The sequence below is a fragment of the Lissotriton vulgaris genome, chromosome 12, assembly GCF_964263255.1.
Source record: "Lissotriton vulgaris chromosome 12, aLisVul1.2, whole genome shotgun sequence".
In the NCBI taxonomy this organism is placed as follows: domain Eukaryota; kingdom Metazoa; phylum Chordata; class Amphibia; order Caudata; family Salamandridae; genus Lissotriton; species Lissotriton vulgaris.
Genome location: NC_141700.1, coordinates 50,515,534 through 50,537,610, shown reverse-complemented (window position 1 = coordinate 50,537,610; position 22,077 = coordinate 50,515,534). Strand labels below are relative to the sequence as shown.

The following is a 22,077-nucleotide window of genomic DNA, read 5'->3' as shown; positions in this document are numbered from 1 at the left end:
CTTTGCGTATTGCTCTTGGTTGCATGTGCTAGATGCGAGCAGTTATCCATTTTGTGGCCCAGGTGTGATGTTTTCTATATATGCATCACAATGCAGGTTTGTGTCTTATAATGTGAAGTTGTATGTGTGAGTGTTTTTTTTACATTTATGCTATTTTTGCATTATACTCTGGTTTCTCTTCAAACCGAATAAATCTTTCGCCTTTATGCTATTTTTGCATGTATGTTTCCGGGATGTATACTGGTGTTGCGTGTGACTTGATTTTGTCATCCATTTGTCAACGATATGGCTTTGGTTCTGGGTTATGCGCTTCATAGTGAGTGGGTTCGCTCGAGCTTGAGGTGTCTGAGTATGACCCTTTGTAGGTGAGACTGGACAATGGTGTATGCTGTTGCTTGTTTGGTATGCCCTGCTCCCATAAAAGTCCAGATATAGGGTAGGAGAGGTGTGTTCTTTGCTTGTAGTAATTGACGTTTGCAATGTACTGATGATGGGGTTGAGGTAAGGGGCAGTTTTTGGTTTGGACGATGAGAGTATTCAAAGAGCCACGTATTATTCTCCAACACCACAGAGGACTCATTCGTACCTAACCTACTAACATCGCCTGCTCGTCCGCTAGGGCGGAGGAGTGTCGCCCCACACAAAAAATAAAATGATAATAACATAACGTTATCATTTTATTTTTATGGTATTGGTCCAGTTTTTTTAAGGGGTGGGACTGGGGTGTCAGCCAGCAGGGGGAGGAGTGGTATTTGCACATAAATGTGCATGACGATTTGTCCGGCCGCCTGGGGCTGGCCAAACCGTCATGCACACTGTGCACGCTCTCCACCCAGACTGCATTACAGCCTGGGTGGAGAACATGCCTGGTCTTCCACTCCCTCTCTGAGCGCCAAACCACGGTGCTCAGACCAATCAGGATGCTGCTATAAGCAGCGTCGTGATTGGCTGAGAGAGACTGGGAGCCTGGGTGCTTCTTGTAGCGGCGTCCCCGACAAAAGAATGGAGAGGCAGTGGCCAGGTAAGTGCTGTTTTCTTTCTTTTTTTTTAACCCATCCTCCTGCCTGCCACCCGCCCGCCCCACCACCGTGGCCCCATAGCAGCAGCCACTGCCTACTAAAGCACATGTGGGATCCTGGGCAGGCTTCCCTATCTCTCTCTCTGTCTCGAGTAAAACTAGAGACCAGGGGCAAACCTGCATGCCTTATCTAGACAAACATATACATCACATGCATACCCCGGTTAGCCTCTCCTTCGAGGCATATTGCGTTGCCAATGCAATGGTTCCAAGTGCAAGACAGCATGTCTCTCTCACTCATGCTGATGTATGGGTACTGGGTATCCAGGTCCCTGACAGTCTGTCCCTCTGTATAATACCAGAATACCATGTTTTTAATGTCATGATAAAAAAATATTGTAGCCAGAACACTGACTACTAGTCTATCGTGAGAATGAGTACTTATTATTTTTACCTCCATCTTGAAGATATATAAATCAACAAGATACATAGATGTGGGGTTAAGAATAGTAAATCTATACTTGCTTATACACACTTTATTTAACAGTATTTTGAAAGTCATGTTGCCATTAAATAGAGGGAATCCAGGTCAGGGACCATCTGACCATCCCATTCTTCTAGTTATACAGATGATTTAGTTCGCAAACACTGTGTCCCTCCCAGTCATGCTGCCATACATGTACACGGAACCCATGTCCCAGACCACCTGTTCTTGCCAGTCGTGTGGCGCCACCATACAGAGGCCTCTGGTCTCTCCCAGTCATGTTACCTTACAGATACAGGGAACAGTGTGTCCCTCCTGGGCTTTGGGAAAAAACAAGCCATGTACCAAACCACAGCCAAAATAAGTTGTCAGCCCGAATATTACAAAATCAGACATTTGACATTGTGACGGGGACAAGATGGCTGTGTTTTTTCTAATTACTCATGGAGAGTCCCTTATCTCAGCCCTTTTAATCCCATAAATTAATATCAATAACAATAACTTGTTTTGTTATAACTTCCTTTTATGTATGGGCTTATACTTCAGGCCTGCCATTCCATAAGCGCTGTGTGGGTGAATCCAAACGTAATTAGTGAGTGATAGATGCGCTTACTCAGTTTTGTGTCAATATTGTAATATATATCAAATAAGCTACCTATGACAATGATAGAACGCAGAAGGTATCCAAAAATGATGACTTGGATATGGATGTGTAGTTTGCTGTGACGGGCGATAAACCCACAGTCCTTCTAGTATGAAGCTGCTTGTCATATCTCTAAGGTTACTAGACAACTCCATATCACTTTGTGGACCGCATTCCAGTGCAGTTTCCCTTCTACAAACCAGTGCCATCCAGAAGCTTAAACTAACTGGTTCGATTGAGATGAGCTAGAACCACAAATCCCAAAGTACGCTCTGTTAGTAAATGGATGGCCAGGGCATGGTTCTGGTATCACTGATGGAATGGTGTTGTCTTGTAGAACCAAGGCCATTGTTATCACGTACCACGGTTGCACAGATTATAGTTATTGGTTAGGGGTATCTCATGGGCCACAACTGCAAAATTCAAACTCTGGGGCGGATTAACAAAAGCATATATGAGTACGGGAAGCAGTACTACAGGAGTAATTTACATACTCATTAATACCATTGTGAATTACCCCACCCCCAATTGTCCAACTTCCTATTAGAGAAAGTGAAAAGTGATCACATCCCTTACTATTTGTACCAGCTGTTTATGAATCAATCGATCAGGATTTATAAAGCACGGCTAATCGCCCAATAGGGTATCCAGGCCCTTATGAATATTCCCATTGCAGGTGTTTTAGGGCCAATTCACAAAGGCATTTAAGAGTACTTATGTACTCGTATTCACATAATCATTAATGCTTTTGTGACTCAGCCCCTTTGACTTCCAGGAGATTCAAATTTGGATGAATGAGAGCAAATATACCCTAAAAAATATTGTAATCGTCAGATGCCTCTCAACTTGCACGCAGCCTAAACCCTCTCTACAGAATCATGAAGCAGTGCCAAAGCCAACAGTTTCGCATTTTGTTTTGTGCATGTGGAACGCAGAGACGTACAAACAAAAGGATACCCGAGTACAAAATGAAAAGATTAAAGTGCCCTCTGCACTGCTATTAATCATCCTCTGGAAGGAAAATCTGCACGAAAAATAACCTAATAATTCTACAAAGCTCACAGTGAAACCTAAACCGGGAACACAAATCAATGTCATTTTATAGTGTGCTACTGTAATCGCTATGCAAACCTCAGTTCTGTAGCTAAGAAATTGATTCATTTGTCTTTCCCATAAAACAACCTGTGGCGACAGGACACAGTCACAGTAGAATGGGCAAATTTGAAGCAGGTTTGGAAAAGAAAAAAACATGCTGTGACAATCTTAAAATCAGTACTACTTTCACATTAACAAAATACAATTGTGCCTGACTCCAAAATGGAAACTGTGAAGATATTGAGTACTGTGATTGTACGCTTCAGTGATAGGGAGGAAATGTCACATGCTAATTGCTCAATCGTTACATGGCACACTTAATGACTGTCAACCTCACTAATCTCAAAGCCAACAGTTCTGCATTCCAGTCTCATAAGCACCAGTCACAAGCCTACACTTTTGCGTTCCTGGCTAGCACCAATCACAATCCAACAAATCTGTGTTCCAGACTCACATGCACCATTGTACTCTGACCATCCACTCCCCATCCCGGGAAAAGATTTGCCTCCACAACATATGTGTGTGAGTGTTTTTTTATGAGTGTAAAAACCCATTTTTTAAAATCACAAATGTGGCTTTACGCTCATAAAAAGACTATTCACACTTGCATGTTGATCTCACGAGAGCAATTGTCTGAATTCAGCCTTTAGGGTCAAGACGCATATTTTAATTCTGTAAGCAAAGTGTCTGCTGTCTTCTTCTTCCCTGGAAACAGCACTGTATGTCATGCTTGCTGATCAGTATGGCACCCTTGCGGTGGAACCCTAAACAAACTGAGAATTTTGGTTAAAAAAAATTAGCTCTTGTGCATGCATTGACGTTCAAATATTTCCTTATGAGGTTGAGCCTGGGCAGCGCATGCGCTGCTCTACAGCATGCTGTATTGGAGTATGGCATACAAGCCCCGTCCACTCTCCGTCCATATTTGTCATTGGCATGTGTCATTACCCTTCGAAAATACTAGCTTCTGATTTGGTAATAGGCTTATTAGTCCCTCCTTAGTACAGCCTTGTCTTCATTTGTAACCTCTCATGAGGACTGGCCATTTCACTTCGGTTGTTAATCAATCAATCAATCATAGCATTTATAAAGCGCACTACATACCCGTGAGGGTCTCAAGGCGTACACTGTACCTCTTTTTTAGTCTGTAAGCACTATTTTCTTTAATGAGTTTCTCCTACTGCAGGCACAACATACTTTCCTGCAACATTCAGCGCACCATGCGCGCTTTCACTTTCCCAGCAGCACGAGACAATAACAGCCGAGGTCTCGCATTTACAAGAGTTTGAGCTGTTGGCATTGGAAATGACGTTTTTTTATGTCTTAATTAGCAAAACAAATAAATAAAAGGCATTGTCATTTACAATGCCAGTAGCTTAAACTCTCGCAAATGTGAGATCCATTGCTTTGCAAATGCTTGTTTTTCACTAATTCTTCTAACCTCAACATGCCCCATGCCTACCATGAATTTCAAAGTGTGCACTGCCCTCTATGCATGTATGTATGTGGGGAACTTCTATAGCGCAAATCTATTTGAGAAGCACCAGGGCTACAAGAAACTTGTCACCTCCATTCACTTCAAGGCTATCACCAGCCTCAAACACCTGCCTTCAATCACCATGGAGACGCAGAGTTGAGAGACATGTTACTTTACACGTGTGCATTGATTGCCTATTGATGGCACTTGATTACATTCATATCTGTGGGTTAATAGGTCTGTGATCACTGGACCACTTGTAGTTTTTCCGGTTATATTTCTTGATCATCTGGCTCCTATGGTGTGGTCCACTTCATTCAGATATTCCTGAAGTTAGTAATATTTTTTTCAGACTTCCACATCTAAATTTAGATTTCATTTCACCATATCTCGTAGGGATAACAAATGATGGGATAACATTTTGTGCAGGTGATTCTCTGTGATTACCAACAATTAGCTATATTTTTAAGACCCAAACATGCTACACGTCCGATTTAGGCAGGCGGCTCCAGGGTTTTTCAGGCAAAATGACGTTAGTTTACTTTTCTCTGGATTAAAACTTTCGTCACTGTATTGAGATGAAAATTAACTTCAAGAAATGGTTCCCAAATATCCCACTTAGGTTTGCCTGTGTGTACAACACCTCCCCATTAAGTACATTCCCAAAATGCTAAAAGAAATGGAAGAGATGTAAATACACATTCTAAGTGTATCATTTATTACTTGTATGACACCCCTGCCAAACCCCATTTGTCAAGACTACTAACTTTTTTCATATGTTAATTTTTCCACCTTATAAAATATCCTTTATTTCATTCTATACACGTCAATAGGAAAACAACATACTTAACTATTTCTGTTCCAGAATCCACCATTTGTATATCGATAAACGTGGACATCTTTGATAAGAGCACTATTCTGATAACAGATGTTTAAAGTTAAGTTTTTTAAAAAAAATGTACAATCTTTGTTGGGCCCATGAAACGCATTGTTTAATAGTTAGAAAATAGGTTTAATAAAACATTTTTATTTTGTGGGGGTTTTTTTTTGCCTTTTTTTTTTTTTTTACTTTGAAACTATGTTCTCGTGGCCAGTCACGCTCGGCTCCACCAATAGCAGCGGCCCTCCGGCTCCCGGCCTGGTCCGCACTTCCTGCTTCGGGCCACTCCAGTAAACTTTAGCCCTGAGCGACGACGGCCCGCTCCCTCCGTTGGAGGGCGGACACCAGAGGTGACGCAGCGGCGCGCCCGCGTCCAATCGGGAGCCGCCGGCCCGCCTGATGGACGCGCGGCTCGGCCAGTAGGGCGCCGCGGCTGGCATTTCCTGTATGTGTCCGTGTTTTAATATGGCGAAGACGTACGACTATCTGTTCAAACTGCTGCTCATCGGCGACTCCGGGGTGGGCAAGACCTGCGTCCTCTTCAGGTTCTCCGAGGATGCCTTCAACTCCACCTTCATCTCCACGATAGGTGAGTGGGAGGAGCCTGGGGTTCAGGTGAAACACCCACGGGGCCGGGGTGGGGGGACCGGGGAGAGTGCACTTTACCGGGAGTCAGCAGGCCCCTTCCCCGCGGGTGGGAGTGCCCAGCACCAGGGGCCTCGTACCTTTGGGGTACCTACTGTCAGGGTCTCTCTGCTGGGTAGAGGAGGCTCCAGTCCTCCTTTTTCTATGAATTCTGGGACTTATAGTCTTGTTTGCTACATTAGAAAATACTTCAAGTACCAGAATGCAAAGGAAATAACCTGGCATGAAGCACAAAATCATGCATGGACATTGGGGACTTGCAGGGCCGTTTCTAGGTGTTTTGCCGCCCTAGGCGAGAATTGAAAAATGCCGCCCCATCCCTTTTACTACCAACACTCGCTCCCCCTGTCATCCAGGCTAAAAGAATTATATATAAAAAGCAATAGATATAAAAGAACTTGTATTAGGGGCTAGTAGCAAGAAGACTAGATAGCTGGATGTTGTACACTCCTTACTGACAGGGAAATTATTCACAACTCTGAATCATTACCATTAACAACGAAGAGCAGAGAGTTTAACCAGAATGCAGAGTTTTCTCACCACTAATTAAGAGGTCCACTCCACACTGGGGGTTGACGAAATTGTGATTTTGTTCTCAAAATAGACGTCACTTTTACACATATTTAACAAAATGACGCACATTTCCTAAAATGCTCTAGGACAATATCTCAAATGAAATTGACACACACAAGCTTACTCCAGGTAATAAAACAAAAAGTCAGAAAAATATCACAATAGGAAAATGGCAAAAATGTATTTATAAAATTCATGCAATGCCAATATTCTCATTGCTTGGTATTTGGCAGCCGTAATGAAACTTTCACTCAGGCCTACTTATATCCTAGAATGGCAAATTGTCTCTCAATAGCAGGGCCGTTTATTTTTCGAATTACAGATAACCCTTAATCTCCCCATTATGCTTCTATAACCTTATTCTTTCACATACACACTTCCAGATGGGTCGTCTCATGCAGGTAGGCTTGGAAGGACACTGAGAAACCAGCGCCAGCCTTTGACTGCCTGCCCACTCTCCTTGACCTGTTCTCTCCTCCTTCCTCTCTTTTCTTTCTCCCTCATCCACTTAAGCAATTCTCTCCTCACCCCTCCCCTCGTCCCTCCTCACAGCCCCCTGTATCTTTCCCTGTCTCTGTACCCCTACCCCCTCCCCCCCAATACCCTCATCCTTCTGCAGCTCCCCTCTATCGCGGTGTACTTGGGGCTGCAAGGTCTCCTCACTTCACCTGTAAGTGCTTAAAGTGCACATGGTAATTGCAGCACACCGGCTTGTCATGTCATCTCTCCTCTCTCATCCTCTCCTCAACCCCCACCCTGCGCTTAACCCTCCTCTCTCACTCAGCTGCCATAACCATTTGCAATTTACCACTCCACCCCCACAGCACCCACCTCAATGTGCAGCTGCTCTCGTTCTTATCTCTGTGTCCACTTGTACCTCCATGACTCTGCCAGGCCCTCCATGTCCATCCTCTTCCCGGAATGTTTCAGCTTTTTCTTCTTACCTTTTCTATCTCTCTGCTGGTCTTTGCGTTCCCTCGTTTTATGTTCTGTTCTGTCTTCACAAGTCCATGTGCCCCCACGTTTTACTCTCCTCAGCATGGTCATGAAGAGTAGATAGGTATGGCGTAGTCCTGCGTGTATATTTATCGGGGAGGGGGGTCTCTGCAGTCTTTGTGGTCACAGTTCTGAGAACATTAACTCCTGCCACTGAGCGGGGAGGGGTAGAGCGAGGCCTGTCCAGAGACTGATTCACCGGATCACACATTCGCTTTTTACAGACAGGAGAGCTATTAGTTTCCATCTGTGCGTCACCCCACTTGTCTCCCCCGGCGCACCCCTGTCTTGGAGCATACCTATGTACCTGACTGTTTCCCTGCCTCTCTGTCTGTTCTGTCTGTACTGTGACTCTGATGGCACGTGCAGCGCAGCAATGCTGGCACTGCACAGATCGCAGCGCACACGACCCCCTCCAGTGGCGCCAAATGTGACATCAAGGCCTACAACATTTTTCCCCCTTTTGCCTCCCTAGCCCTTTTGCCGCCCTAGGCAGCCGCCTAGTCCTGCCTAATGGTAGAAACGGCCCTGGGGACTTGGCAGCAATGTAGTAACCTCCAGGAATGTCATTACTGCCAAGTTTTCCAGGTCCATGGGCGCAGGGTGCTTTATAATGGAATGAACAAAGACTACAAGTCCCAGAATTCAAAGAAAAAATGTAATCTGGAGTAGCATATAAATGGCTGTGAGAAACGTGGCGGGGCTGGCACTGAGTGGCAAGGATCATATTACACAAAGGGCAGAGGTGTAACGAAACTTGAGGAGACCCCCTTGCAGGGTACGTTAATCTTGAGCCCTCCGGCCAAAGTGTGGTGCTGAGGGGACACCCTGGATCTTGGGGGCCTGTGTTATGCCCCTGACAAAGGGTCACCCAATCACCTTCCCTCCTCATTATGGGGAGAGAGTCCAGCGATGTAGAGTGCTAGGGTTCCCATAGTCTGGACTTAAGCAGGTAGGGTCAGGCTATTAGTTTCACAGACTGATGGGAATTGTAGTGATGAGTTACTACCTCCATTCAACAGGTTTGAATGATACACCTGATAGCAAGATTTATTTTTATCATAGAAAAGCCCAGGACTGGAAAGTTGTTATCCTGATCAACCTGGTTGGCAGTTAGTATCCACATCACTCCATGTCATCATAGATCCTGTTTTCAGTCTTGGGCTTTCCCGTGACAAACAAATAAATTCTAAGAGCTGTAGTATTGATGTTGTTCCTTTGAACTAGTTAGACTAACACATCTGTCGGCTATAATTTGGAGAGGAAAAGGATTCAGGTGGCGGCCACAACAAGTAGTCTAACCTCTGGGAACTCACTAAGTATTTGCAAAATTCGTATAATTTGCCTTTGCATAAATATGAGAAATTTCAGTAGAACTACTCGTAATTGGGGCTCCCAGTTTTCATTTTTACATATAAATACAGACCGAAAACAATGTGATTCCTGTCTGCCTTCATTTATTTATTTAAAAAAATTGAAAAATACAAATATGGGCTTCTTTTGAGTGTCTTTCCAGACTGTCTTTTATTAATTTCAGGCCAATAGCTGAGCAGATGGATGGCATTGAGAGTTAAAAAAACAGGATGAGGTTTCATTCATTTTTGACATTTGTCAACATCCATTTGTAGTATAATGCCAACATTTACCTGTGGGTGTATTTTTATGTAGACACGACAGATGCCAAAGTATGAGCTCATATTTATTTGGTAAATAAATGTGGAAATATACCATATTACAACTTCGTCTATTCAGAGAACCTGAAATAAATATGGGTAAATAATGACAAGATGGACAAAAAAGAAATATGGATGGAAATGTTAAAAAAATAAATACCTAAAGCCGGGAGCCCTACTCTTAATTATGCCAAATGCAGATTTGTCATTCCGCGCTATATTGTCATGTGAAATGCATATTTGAGTTATTTTTGCATAAGAATGCATTTAAACAAAGCACCGTGAACAGCTGCTGCTCGTGGTTTGTTATGTACGGAATTTGTTTTTTACAGTGAATGCCGCATTTTGCATTAAGATTTGACTGCAAAAGGCGTGTAATTATGTAATGTAGCATAACGGCATAATTTCTGGAATTCGTATACTGTAATATTACGCGAATTATAGCAGCATAATTTAGATTTCACACAGGCCTGGGTTACCTCACTTAACTGCAGGAGGGAGTGGAGCATGTGCTTTATAGTGCTGTTACTAAGGCCCCCATATAAGCCCCTTAATGGAGCGGAATTGGGGCCTGCGAAGAAGCACTAGGAGCTTCCTACTTGGTGTTCCATAATGTTCTTCCTAAGTCTCTGAGGTTGTGGTGAAGGAAGACCTGGGTGACAGTTACTCTAGGTTCAAGTGTTGTAAGGGACGGAGCATGGCCTCTTGTAATAAACCACAATTAGCCCACAGATGTAGATCATTCTGTGGTTCCTAATATTTGTCTGGGGGAGGGGGGGAGGGGGGGGGAGATAGAATCTGATATTATTTTGGAACTATAAATAGGTTGTAAAGTGAATGATTAAAACATCTTTGGTAATCTTGAGCCCGAGTGGAAAGTAAATATGTGATGCTTTGTTATGTTATTATTGTTCAATATTACACCTCTGCCATGAGGGGGATTCAATCATCTTGGCGGTATTGGAAGTCTTCTAATCTTGTCTAATACCTAAGGATTAGAAAGGCCCAAATCTGACATTCTCTAGCTACCCTAAGCGTGGAAAGACCAAAAATGGTACATTATTGGTTATCTTTAACATCCTATATAAACTAAATGAATGCAGAGATGTGCTGGAGGGGGAGGGCTTTAGAGCCTCAATTCAGATTTACCCAGTGGCGGTTTTACCATTAGGGCGTTTGGGCGTTGCCCCACCTATAATTATCAGGCAATTTATTCAAGCGGCGCGTTAATAAAAGTTTTATAAATTAACGCGCCGCTCGAGTAAATTGCCCGATAATTATTGCCCTGCGGCCGTGGTGTGTGTCATGGACTTCAACTTGGACAGTATGCACTGTCTGACACTGGGTGGCGCTGGACTGACTGTGCCGGGCCGGCACAGTGCGCACTCACTGCGCATGTGGTGTTTGCCCGGCAGGGCTTTTTTAGCTAGCAAACTATGCGGATTTAAAAAAAACAACCGATTAGGGGTTTGCCTGCCTAATGCAACGTACCCCATTGCTAAAAAAACGAACGACGTTTTTTTAATGCTCAGCCCAATCCTGATGCTACTCTCTTTAGAGAGCAGCTCTCCTCTAAAGAGAGCAGCATCAGGATTGGCTACTACTGTGTCTCGGCAAGTTGGCAGCCATTACTAATTAGTCTAGGCGCCAACGGGACCCCAGAGCAGAGATGGTGCGGACCCGGTCAAGTGAAGACAAGGTAAGTTTTTTATTTTATTTATCCCCACCCCCCTGGCCTCCACTGTGAGCGAGCCGTGACTGAGATTCAATATATTTTTTTTTACGGATGAATGATATAAAGTTATGGAGAAATGTACAACAATGATTAGGACAATTGGACAAAGTGCCCCCATACGCCTGCCACAAAAGTAGCCTAGCAAACATGATGTTTGCTAGTTGTGATAATCACTGTCCTGTGAGACACATACATGCAGATGCCACAAGGTGCAAGGAACACGGAGTGCAAGGCCACAGTGCCCTCCGTTTCTGCTGAGTGCATGTCATCCTCCTTAAGTGGCAGAGCCTGCTCTCTGGCTCAGCCCTTCATACTAAAATTTCATTAGTACCCAGGCCGCTGACATTTGCTCGATTGCTCTGAGGTGATGGTTATGTTTCGAGGCGTCCGTGCTGCTCATGTGTCTTTGAGGCACTGTTGTCGGTATTTGGATTGGATTCGGTATATTTCAGTTTAGTTCCTCTGGGCGCCTTAAATGTGGACTACTGAGTACATGGGCCTGTGTTGCTGATCGGACAGACGCCAGACACCTACTTGGCTGCAGCTGTTATTGTGCACTTGCTGATGCTGGGCTTGTTCCTAATGTTTACTGCAGAGGTAGGTTCGTATATATACGTTCTGGGACTGCTTGTTGATCAGGTTCATGGGTCACTGATGTCACTGTATGATTTGTTGTATTTTTGCTGAGTCTGGAGTTGTCCTGTGGGAAATAAGCAGACATAACATCCTAGTGAGATCACACTGGAGATATCACACATAACAGAAGAAGGAAGCAGGTGAGACAGTGGGAGAGGGGGAACAATAGAAACCGAGCAAGCGAGGGAGAATGCAGGAGAGAAACAGGGCCAGAACGAGGGAGAGGTTTTAACTGCAGAGTTCTGGGGTAGTTGTAGTGTCCGCCATTGTAGTGATGTAGTGCGTGGGATCGGTCTGTGTGTAGGGTGTGGTAGTAGCGGAAGGCCTTATCTTAATGTAGGGTGGGTGTGGTCTGTCCGTCTTTTGGTTTAGGGCGTCAGTAGTAATGACGAATATGAGGCAGGAGTCCGAATAGTGGGATTGCACTCTCAATTTTGCTTGCCATTGCACCATTTGCCCACTCTTTTTTTCAAAATGTTCCCCCCGTAGGTGGGTCAGGCTCGCTCGCTATGCTCTCTTGCCGTAGAGAAGTACGACAATTGTTTTACGCCCTACCACTTTCAAATGTCACCAGCCGCCACTGGATTTACCACCTGAGTTTCCCAAGACAGTATAGAGGTTCATCAGTTCAGGTATGTAGCATACCTTTGTCAACATCTGACCTACCTTACAACTAACTAGCTATGGCACTCAATTAATTAAAATGAAACTTCCAGGTAGGAAATGTTTATTGGTTCAGACTAAAAACATTCTCTCAACAAATGTTGATTTTTGGGACCTTCCCGGGGATGGAAAGACATAAGAAGTGTTAGTAGGTTCCATAGCGAACTCTGGAAGACTTTCAGCTGACTGAGTCATGAGAGAAGAAAGTGGGCATGAACCCAATCTTTACCTATTAGTGTATACTTCTGTTACCAGAGTAATTAGGTTTAATGTCCTCAAAACGTAACGCTGATTGGAGAACACAGGATTGAGGGAGGAGGGGGGACTTTAGTGTATAATGATAGATGAGGCTGGTCGCAGAGATTACATTTGAGTGGTAACTTTGAGATGAACTCCAAAGAGGGAAGTTCAGTGATACTGAAAGCAGCTCGGGGGAAAATATTGTAAAAAATCTGCGGCAGGCCTTTCTGTCTACACCAACGTTTATCTGATGTCTCTGCAAACAGCAGCAGCTTCTCGATGTTCCAAAGAGCCAATTAAAATGCATTGGAGATGGAGAGAGTAAGTCTTGGACCTCATTAACTACTCACGCCTGAACCTTCTTAGGAAACCCTCCCTTTCTTGCATGTACTATCATCAGACTGTTGCATTTTCTCTCTCGCTAACCAAAAATGTGCTTTTCATTTCTATGCCTCCACTTTTCTCTGTGACATTCCAAACCCTTTGAGCACTTTAGATGGTCTAGTCCATGCTTTATATAACCTTGAAAGAGGCCAGTGGTTTCCAAACTGTATTCTGTGGCTCCCTGGGGACCCATAAAAACCAAGCCAGGGGAGCCGCTCACCTAGCACTTTAATGCATTTAATGTTGAAGGGTCTGTTGGCTTTAGACTTAAACGCATGATGTGGATTATTTGTAAATGACATGTCAAGGGAAATTACCTACGTATTTTACTGGATCCCCACGTTCAAACACTCCCAAAGTAAGCGAAAGATACCGGATTTATTTTGTTGGACTTGTTAATAGTTTAGTTTTTTCAAAATGCATTTTAAAACCAATGCAAATTATCAGGAAAGTACAGTTGTCCTGTCTATTAAACACTAAGTTTTACTAAGTATTGACATTTGTACTTGAATCCTAGGTACTCCCAGTCCACATTTCTTTGAGTACACTCACATGGCTGGACAGGCCTGCTCTCTCCTTGAGCACAGGGAAGTAAAACACCATACACTGCATAATGCCAACATTTGGAACCAAGAAAGAAGGATGTTTAAAAAAAAAAAATCGGAGGAATTTGTTTTAGTTGCATTGATTTAGAGGCAATTTTAGGGAGGAGACGGCTAAAATAAAGCTGTATGTGGTTTAAAAAATCGTGAGTCACCCTGCTGAGACAGGTGTATTGGCACGTATGACATGGGTAGAATTTGAAGTGCATGCAAATATTCTTCAAGCACAGAAACACTTTGGTAATGGGCCCTCATGCATAGGGGTGCTATCTAGCACTGTAAGTGGGATAAAGTTTGAGAGGGTACTCTAAAAAAAGGCATGGGCAAAGAAGTGTAAGTAGATTTTATTAGAGGCGCCTCTTCAGTAATGCAAAACACCCTGCGTATATGATTATAATACCTTCATCTGCTTCTTCCCAAATATTTTTGGGGAGAAAATACAAGTACTCCCGAGGCCGGGCTTACATCCACCCCATCCTTCAAAAAAAGTAACAGTGGGGAGCTGCGGGCAATGGTCAGTGGGTCAAGGGAACCTCGGGTTGAAAAAGTTTGGGAACCACTGAAATAGACCAACAAAAATGAATTCTTCCCATCATGCAATTAAATGTTGTATATTCCATATTTTACTCACTCACAAAAGTGTGTGATGTCTTGACAAAAGCACTGTTTTTTTCTGTAGATAATCATAACTTTCTTTGTGTCGTACACCTCTCAATCCGTGCATAGTAGTGTGCTCTATTCATGCTTTGAGTTGTTGTGATAAATGCTTTGGATTTTTGTAGACAGACGCAACAAAATTATTTTTGTATAATGTTCATTAGGTTGCACTTCTAGTTAATTTTAGAGAAAGGGGTGTGTTTTGCAGAAAATGCTTGATTTGATGTAACTTTTTTTGTCATCCATGTACCTCATGCAGTGGCCCTGTTGAGGGTGGGAGGTGTTTTTTTTCCATGGCAAATTGCAACTGTTTTGTCTTCCTCCTTGTTTGTCTCATAGCATAGTGCAGTGGATCTTAATCCATAGCTCACTGACTCTGCAATGCCTACTTGGGCTAAACAATATCATATCAATAAAGTATAGGCATATAAAAAGTACAATTTGAAATCTAAAAGCATTTGAAATGCTCTGAAATTGTAGCTTAAAATTAAGTTGGTATCTTTTGCTTGATTGTGTCATACATTTGTTGCGATTATGAAATTCAACCAGATGGAGTGGAAATAGAAAATACCACAGTATGGTTCTGATAAGTGATAGAGATTGAAACCCAGATGGTTTAGAGATAGTTAATCATTAAAGATTTCCGGTTAGTCTAGTTTTGAAACAGAAGCGTACCAGCAGATCATGATTTAAAAAGAGTATCTTGTTATGCCCTACTTCCTAAAGGATTTCCTCTGTATAGCAGCAGCCGAAGATACAGTTGTTCAAGTATACATTTACTCCTCGTTGGATACCAAGTACATGTGAGATTCTTCAGTGTAACATATTCCAAATGTACACAGCTGAGCGATGGTTCTGTCTGAATGCCTGCCACTGTGTACGTATCCATTGAAAAAGTTAAAGGGAAGTTAAGATTAATGAGGGTGTAATAGGGGCTAAATCTTGCACCCTAAAAATACAAGAGATTGAAATAGTAAGGTATTGCCTTAAACTCACTTCGCACATGCATAGTACTCACTTAACCTTCACACACATCTCTATTGGTTTTCTGTGGCCCACAGCATGTGGCGGATCAAGGAAGATCCGAGCTGGCAACAGCTGTCGAAAACACCTCTGACGGCTGTCTGCTGCCCCTGTGTGTCCTAACGAATTCAAAGATGGCACTGGGGCAGATGTCAACTTCCATGGTAGTCCATGGCACAGCAAATTCTCCGAGCCAAGGAGGGCAGGGCAGCCATAGGGGGCACAAGCACTCTGTTCACAGTTGGGAACATTTCCCCTCATTCCTTGTCAAGAGAAGATGAGGTTTGGGGGTATCGTCAGGTTTCCTACTGCCCTGCACTCAGGCAACCACATTCTGCCCCACAGTATGGCAGTGCAATGGGGAGCCACGGGCAAATAAGCACCATGGACAAAGCACGGGCCGGTGTTTGGAAGCTCTTTCAGACATTTTGAGGAAGACGTTTAATAAAACCCCACCCATTGTTCCAATGTTTGTGCTCTTTAGGCTATTGGGACATATGTTGTGTCCATTGAGCAAATTGTTTCCCCATTGTTCTGTTGGCAAGGATTTACTATAAATTGGTTATGTATTATCAGATTACATTTCCAAAATGGCTGAAAAATGTTACCCACACCAAGAAAATACACTGAATGACAAACACTTGTGTACCATTACAATTTGCAGTTTTTATTATAAGCGTTTCTGAGTTACTTGTATAGAATATTTGATGCGGTAAACCCCATGTTTAATGGAAAAGTGCCAGTGACTTTGATTGATGATGAGTTGGTGTAGTTCAGTCTAGCATTTTAGTGCCATTTCATTCATATTTTTCTTAATTGTGGTTGAATGACCCTCATTCCATGACAGAAAGTTCAGGCTTTCATGGGGTTTCTGTAGCTGGAGGGCTCTTTGTCACTGCTCCCACCAACAGAGGTGGAAAAGATTTACAATCTTTTAGAAGGCTAGGAAAACTCATCCGAGTTCAGAGCTGTTCTCGGGAGACACCCCACCCCAGAGCAAGGTGTGATGTGTTTTGTCTAGCTTATCGCAGTAAGCTAGGTAACAATGGAAGTGTTGTGCAAGACCTACAACAACTTGGACAGCATTATCATTTTGGACAGGGCTGCTCGGCCCATAATAGTCAGTGGTAGCCATGGCTTCCTATCAGAGTCGAATAAAGCATGCTACAATGCATGCATTTTTACATCGCGTAATTACATCGACTTGCAGTAGATGGCGCTGTAACATTAGGAATGTATAATTTACGATTCCAACTCCAGCCTACTCAACAGTAGGGAAGGTGTTGAAATAGTAAATTATACTATTCCTTATGTTAGAGCGCCATCTACTGCAAGTCGATGTAATGACGTGTGTAGTAATGGCATCGCTTTGTAACAACACAGTCGTTGTAACAACCGCATTGTAAAGGCTTTGCAGTCTGATGACTACGATGTAAAGGTTGTTTCCCATCAGTCCTGTCCCTCCTCCCCTCCACCTCCCACCACACCCACATACCTTCTATTCCCTCCCAGCCCCCTGGTAATATAAATGCCTAGATATTTCAACCTGTCTGGGTCAGCCAAGCCATCTAGGGTCCTTCTTAGCAGCTATGAGAGGGCTTATACTTTTATGAACAAAACCATTTTCCTCTGCCATTTGCTCTCACCGCTACATAACCGCTTTCAGGATCAGCCCATATTCTGGTCACCTGAAGGGTGGGGGATGGAGGCGGGGTTCTTTCTCGCTAGAATCCCAATGACCAGGGAGCCTGTAATAATCCAGAAATAGCTTGGTTTAAGTAGGTTTAATGTTCAGCACAGCATCACGTCCTAGTACAGCAGTATCCAAGTTACAACTGACAAAGACAGCAGAATGCTGTATGAGGAAAGCTCTGTTCAGAATACAGAACATCATAAGAAACATAACATGGCACATGCAGTTAAAAGGAAAGGGTTACAGATGAGATAAAACTTCAGCTATACAGAATGTAATACATCTCCCTCATTAAAAGAAAGAACAAAATACATATTATTCAAAATCCTGTAAAGTAGTAGGTCTTCTTCTGACACGCACATCATCTTTGACTCTTGATGCGGTCGATCATGCTATCCTGATCGACCGTGTCAGAAACGCCGGCATCCAGGGTATCGCGCTGGACTGGGTGCGGTCTTTCTTGCAAGGCCGCTCGCAGGCAGTCCACCTGTCTACTTTCACTGCTCCCTTTTCCTCTCTCACCTGTGGTGTCCCTCAAGGTTCTGCTCTTTCTCCCCTTCTTTTTAATTTATATATGCAACCACTTATGGTCTCCCTTCGTCACTCGCCTGCAACTATCTATAATTATGCTGATGACCTTCAGTTGGTCTTTCCCTTGGACACTCTACCCTCTTCCCGTTATAATTTTCAAACCACAATGTTGTTGATCTCAGACTGGATGGCTCACAGCCAGCTCAAGTTGAATCCGTCAAAAACGGAACTTGTCCTGGTGGGTGGCCCTACTAATCCTTGGAATGACACTTATTGGCCTCCTTCCCTTGGTATCCCTCCCAGCCCGGTCAGCACTGTGAAAAGCCTTGGAGTGGTTATCTCTGAGGATCTATCCATGAAACCCCAGATCTCGGCTGTGACATCATCCTGTTTTTTTCAACTGCGCAGGATCCGTAAGATCTGTCGTTTTCTCACCAGAGAGGCTCTCATTTTAGTTTTACTGGCTCTGGTCATCTCCAGGATTGACTTTGCTAATCTCCTGTACGTGGGGATTCCTGCTTATCAGCTCCACAAACTTCAGTTAATCCAGAATCAGGCGGCCCGCTTGGTGTTTCACCAACCTAAACACCAGCATGTTTCTCCCCTTCTGAGGAGCCTTCATTGGCTCCCAGTGGCCCAACAGTGCTCCTTCAAACTCTGATGCACGGTCTTCAAATCTCTTCACGATCGCGCCCCTGAATTTGTGTCTTCTAAACTGAAGAGATATCTTCCCACCCGTAATCTAAGATCATCTGCTGATAATCTTCTCTGCATTCCATCTTTCCGTCGGAAGAAGCATGGCGGCTTGCGCTTTTCTTCTCTCGGCCCCATCTTTTGGAATTCCCTTCCCTCTTCTTTTCGTCACTGCCCTACCTATGAGTCATTTAGGAGAACCTTAAAAACTTTTCTTTTCAAAGCTGGAACAGTATGATCCCCTGGCCCTGGTTTGTTATGTCTGTTATGAGCGCCAAGAAACCGTCCCGGTGTACGTGCGCGGTAGAAATTATTTAACATAACATAACATAACATAACATTGATGCTACTGAGTCAGAAAAAGAACCCAAATCAATTCTTCCATTGGAATTGTCACATTGGACAAGATTATCTTGAAACTAAAACTGCAAATCATTTTGTGTTGGACATTTTGCAACTTTACTCAAATTCCAGACCTTGCCATCTTGGGTGATGACAGAATTACTGAAAACTCTTTTAATTTGAATGGGTCTACCATACTTAGCAAAGGAATGAGTAACTATAAAAGGTTTCAGAATCCTAACCCAAACACCCACACAAAAACTATGCTCCCTTGTCTTCCACCTCTTATTGTACCACAAAGCTGACTTACTCTGTTTACAACTAACTTTATTTGCAACGCTTTGGATATCAACTTCACCTTCTCCCAGATTTTTGCATTTTTCCTTAAACCACCAGGGACAAATGTTAGACGCAGGATCCCTACCTTTAAGTAACTTGAACGGACTAACTTCCGTTGTGGTATGGGGAGTTATGCGATAGGTCCAAAGCTTCTCCCTAAGCACATTCAACCAATTGCCCTTCTCTTTAATGGCATCAGCAACAAAACTCTTCAATACTCGGTTAAAGCGTTCAACTTGTCCGTTCTCATGCGGTTCATAAAGGGATCTCCGAATGTGTTTGATATTGCAGGTTTGCAAGAAAGATTTCATCTCAGATGACACCAACTGTACACCATTGTCCGACACTAGCACAGACGGGCAACCTTCCCTTGCAAAAACTTCCTTAAGGAAAGTAATAACAACCTCAGAAGTCACCTTAGCCACAAATTTCACTTCTGGCCATTTTGAGTGGTAGTCAATCATAACTAATGCAAAACGTGAGACTTCAGGTAAAATATGAAAGGGGCCTGAAATATCAAAGGCTATTTTGTTCCAAGGAAATTCAGGCCACTTGACAGTTTTAAGAGGTGGAATATACAATTTTAACATTTTATCCTTGGTACAACACTCGCTACATTCCCTAACTGTGCAGTCAATATACCTGTCCATCCCTGGCCACCAAAAATTCAATCTTATTGAACGCTTCATGGCTGAAATACCAGGATGCGTTTTTTTGCGCTAACCTAAGAATCAGCTCCTGTACACCCACTGGTGGAATGCATTTTCCAGATTTGAAAATCAATTTACCTTCACAACACAACTCATCAGCTATATTACAGAAAGGAAGCAAATCATCCCTGACACTGGTTTTATTGGGCCAACCCTTAAAAAGATAACCCTTTAACATTCCAAATCTCTCATCCTCATCTTGACATTTCATCCAAAATTGTTCTGTGATATCTTGATACTGAGGAGAAACAACATCAGACCAATTCAAAACAAAATCAATTTCACTAATGCTGTTGACTTTGTCTTCCTGACTTTGACAAGGAAGGCGTGAAAGGCAGTCAGCAGTAAAAAAAAAAATTCCAGGAATGTATTCCACGGTGAAATTATATTCTTGTAATTTCGATGCCAACCGTGCCATCCTTGCCGTAGAGTTCCAACCTCCACCAACCGATAAGATATGTACAAGCGGCTTGTGGTCGGTTCTCAAGATAAACTCGCTGCCCCAAATGTAAATTCTATAATGTTCAATGGCCCACACACAGGAGAGCAGTTCCCGTTCAATAACAGCATACCAGCGCTCCGTCTCACTCAATGTCCTAGATGAAAAAGCCACATTCCATTCCATGACCCCGTCAGTCTGAGATCACACACAACCCAAACCATACAAACTTGCGTCAGTAGTGATAACATTTCTTACCCATTCTAAAAGGTTTCAAAGTTGGTGAATTGACAATATCATGCTTAATATCAGTAAATGCTTTTTCTTGTTCAGCTTCCCAAACAAATTCATTACTTTGTCTCAATAATCTTCTTAATGGCTCCGTTTTGGTAGCAAAATTAACTACAAATTTGCTGTAGTATTCACACATGCCTGAAAAAGACAACAATTGTTCCTTATTGCTTGGGGCTGGAGCATTAAGAATGGCTTCAACATTAGATTTTTTAGGAATTAAACCTTCCCCCAGATAGTGTATGTCCCAAGGACTCAACAGATTTTCTAAAAAGTTTGCATTTGTGTGCTTTGAGAGTAAGACCATACCTCTCTAACCTGCTACAAACTTCATTTAAGTGTGAAGCATGCTCAACCTCATTTTTTGAAAAGATCAATATGTCATCCTGAAAACACTTTACGAACAAATCAAGGTCTCTGAAAATTTGGAACAAAACACGTTGAAAAACGGAAGCAGCCGATGCCAAACCAAAAGGCATCCTTTTGTATTGGAAAAGACCCATGGGAGTAATAAAGGCTGTGTACTTTTTTGAATCTTCCGTAAGTTCAATTTGATGGTACGCAGATCTAAGATCTAAAGTGGAAAAAATCTGTGCACCATCAAAAAGAGAAACAAGTTCATTAATATTAGGCAGGGGATGGCAATCAATAATAAAATTAGAATTAAGTGCCCTCAAATCAATGCAAACTCTCAATTTTTTGATCGGGTTTGCGCACCAAAACAATGGGCGAAACCCATTCAGACGATTCAATGGGTTCTATAATAGTGTCTTTTAACAAATCATTCAACATTTCTTTTAATTCATCTCTAACATTTAGAGGAACCCTCTTAGCTTTTGTTTAACAGGAAGTGCTCCTTCTTTTAACACAATCTTATGTGAAAAGTTTTCCAATTTCCCTAACCGTTCACAGAAGACTTTGCTAAACCTGTTGCTCCAAAATGAAATATCATTTTGCCTTTCATCACTAGAACAAATGACATTTATCATTTCCTGCTCACTGCAAAGAGAGATGGGATCTTTGGCCCTTGGATTTAATTTGATGCCAAGTTCCCATTGGTCATGCCAGCCCAGAACATTGACTCCCTTCGCAGCAATGTATAACTTGATAAAAGCTGATCTTCTTCCTCTAAAGCTTAACGGAACTTTTAAGAATCCTTCAATATCAATCTTATTCCCATTGAAACCTTCTGCAAATATATCTGAAGGTTGTAGAGTGGAAATATCACACACAGTTTGCAGTTTCTCATTAAAGTATTCCTTAGTAATTATGGTCCATGGGGACCAGAATCCACCATAAGTTCAATATCAATAGTAAGAAAATGAAAAATAAATTTTGGAGATTTCCTACTAGTTAATACTATACACCCACTTTGAACAATGGAAACTACATAACCACGATCTAGATCCTGCTTAGTTTCATCAGCAATAGTAAGCGCAGATACCTTTGTGGGAGTGATAGTGTTAGAGGGCACATGTAGTGGTCCTGGGCAAAACTGAGAGTTAAAACGTTTTTCTCTACAAACATTACTAAAATGTCCCAATCTATTGCAAATATTACATGTTTTGTTTATAGCAGGACAACCTTGGAAAGAAGCAATGTGTGATTTGCTACC

The 22,077-nt window shown here is 42.7% G+C and overlaps 1 protein-coding gene across 1 annotated transcript in view; it reads left to right on the top strand.

Moving 5' to 3' along the window:
• Positions 1-5,876: 5,876 nt before the first annotated feature.
• The window catches only part of RAB8A (RAB8A, member RAS oncogene family), a 53,991-nt gene continuing 37,790 nt past the window's right edge, over positions 5,877-22,077 (top strand). The window contains exon 1 of the mRNA XM_086947041.1: positions 5,877-6,186. Coding sequence (XP_086803167.1) covers positions 6,045-6,186 — 142 coding nt within the window. The 5' untranslated portion in view covers positions 5,877-6,044. The remainder of the gene's footprint in view (positions 6,187-22,077) is intronic.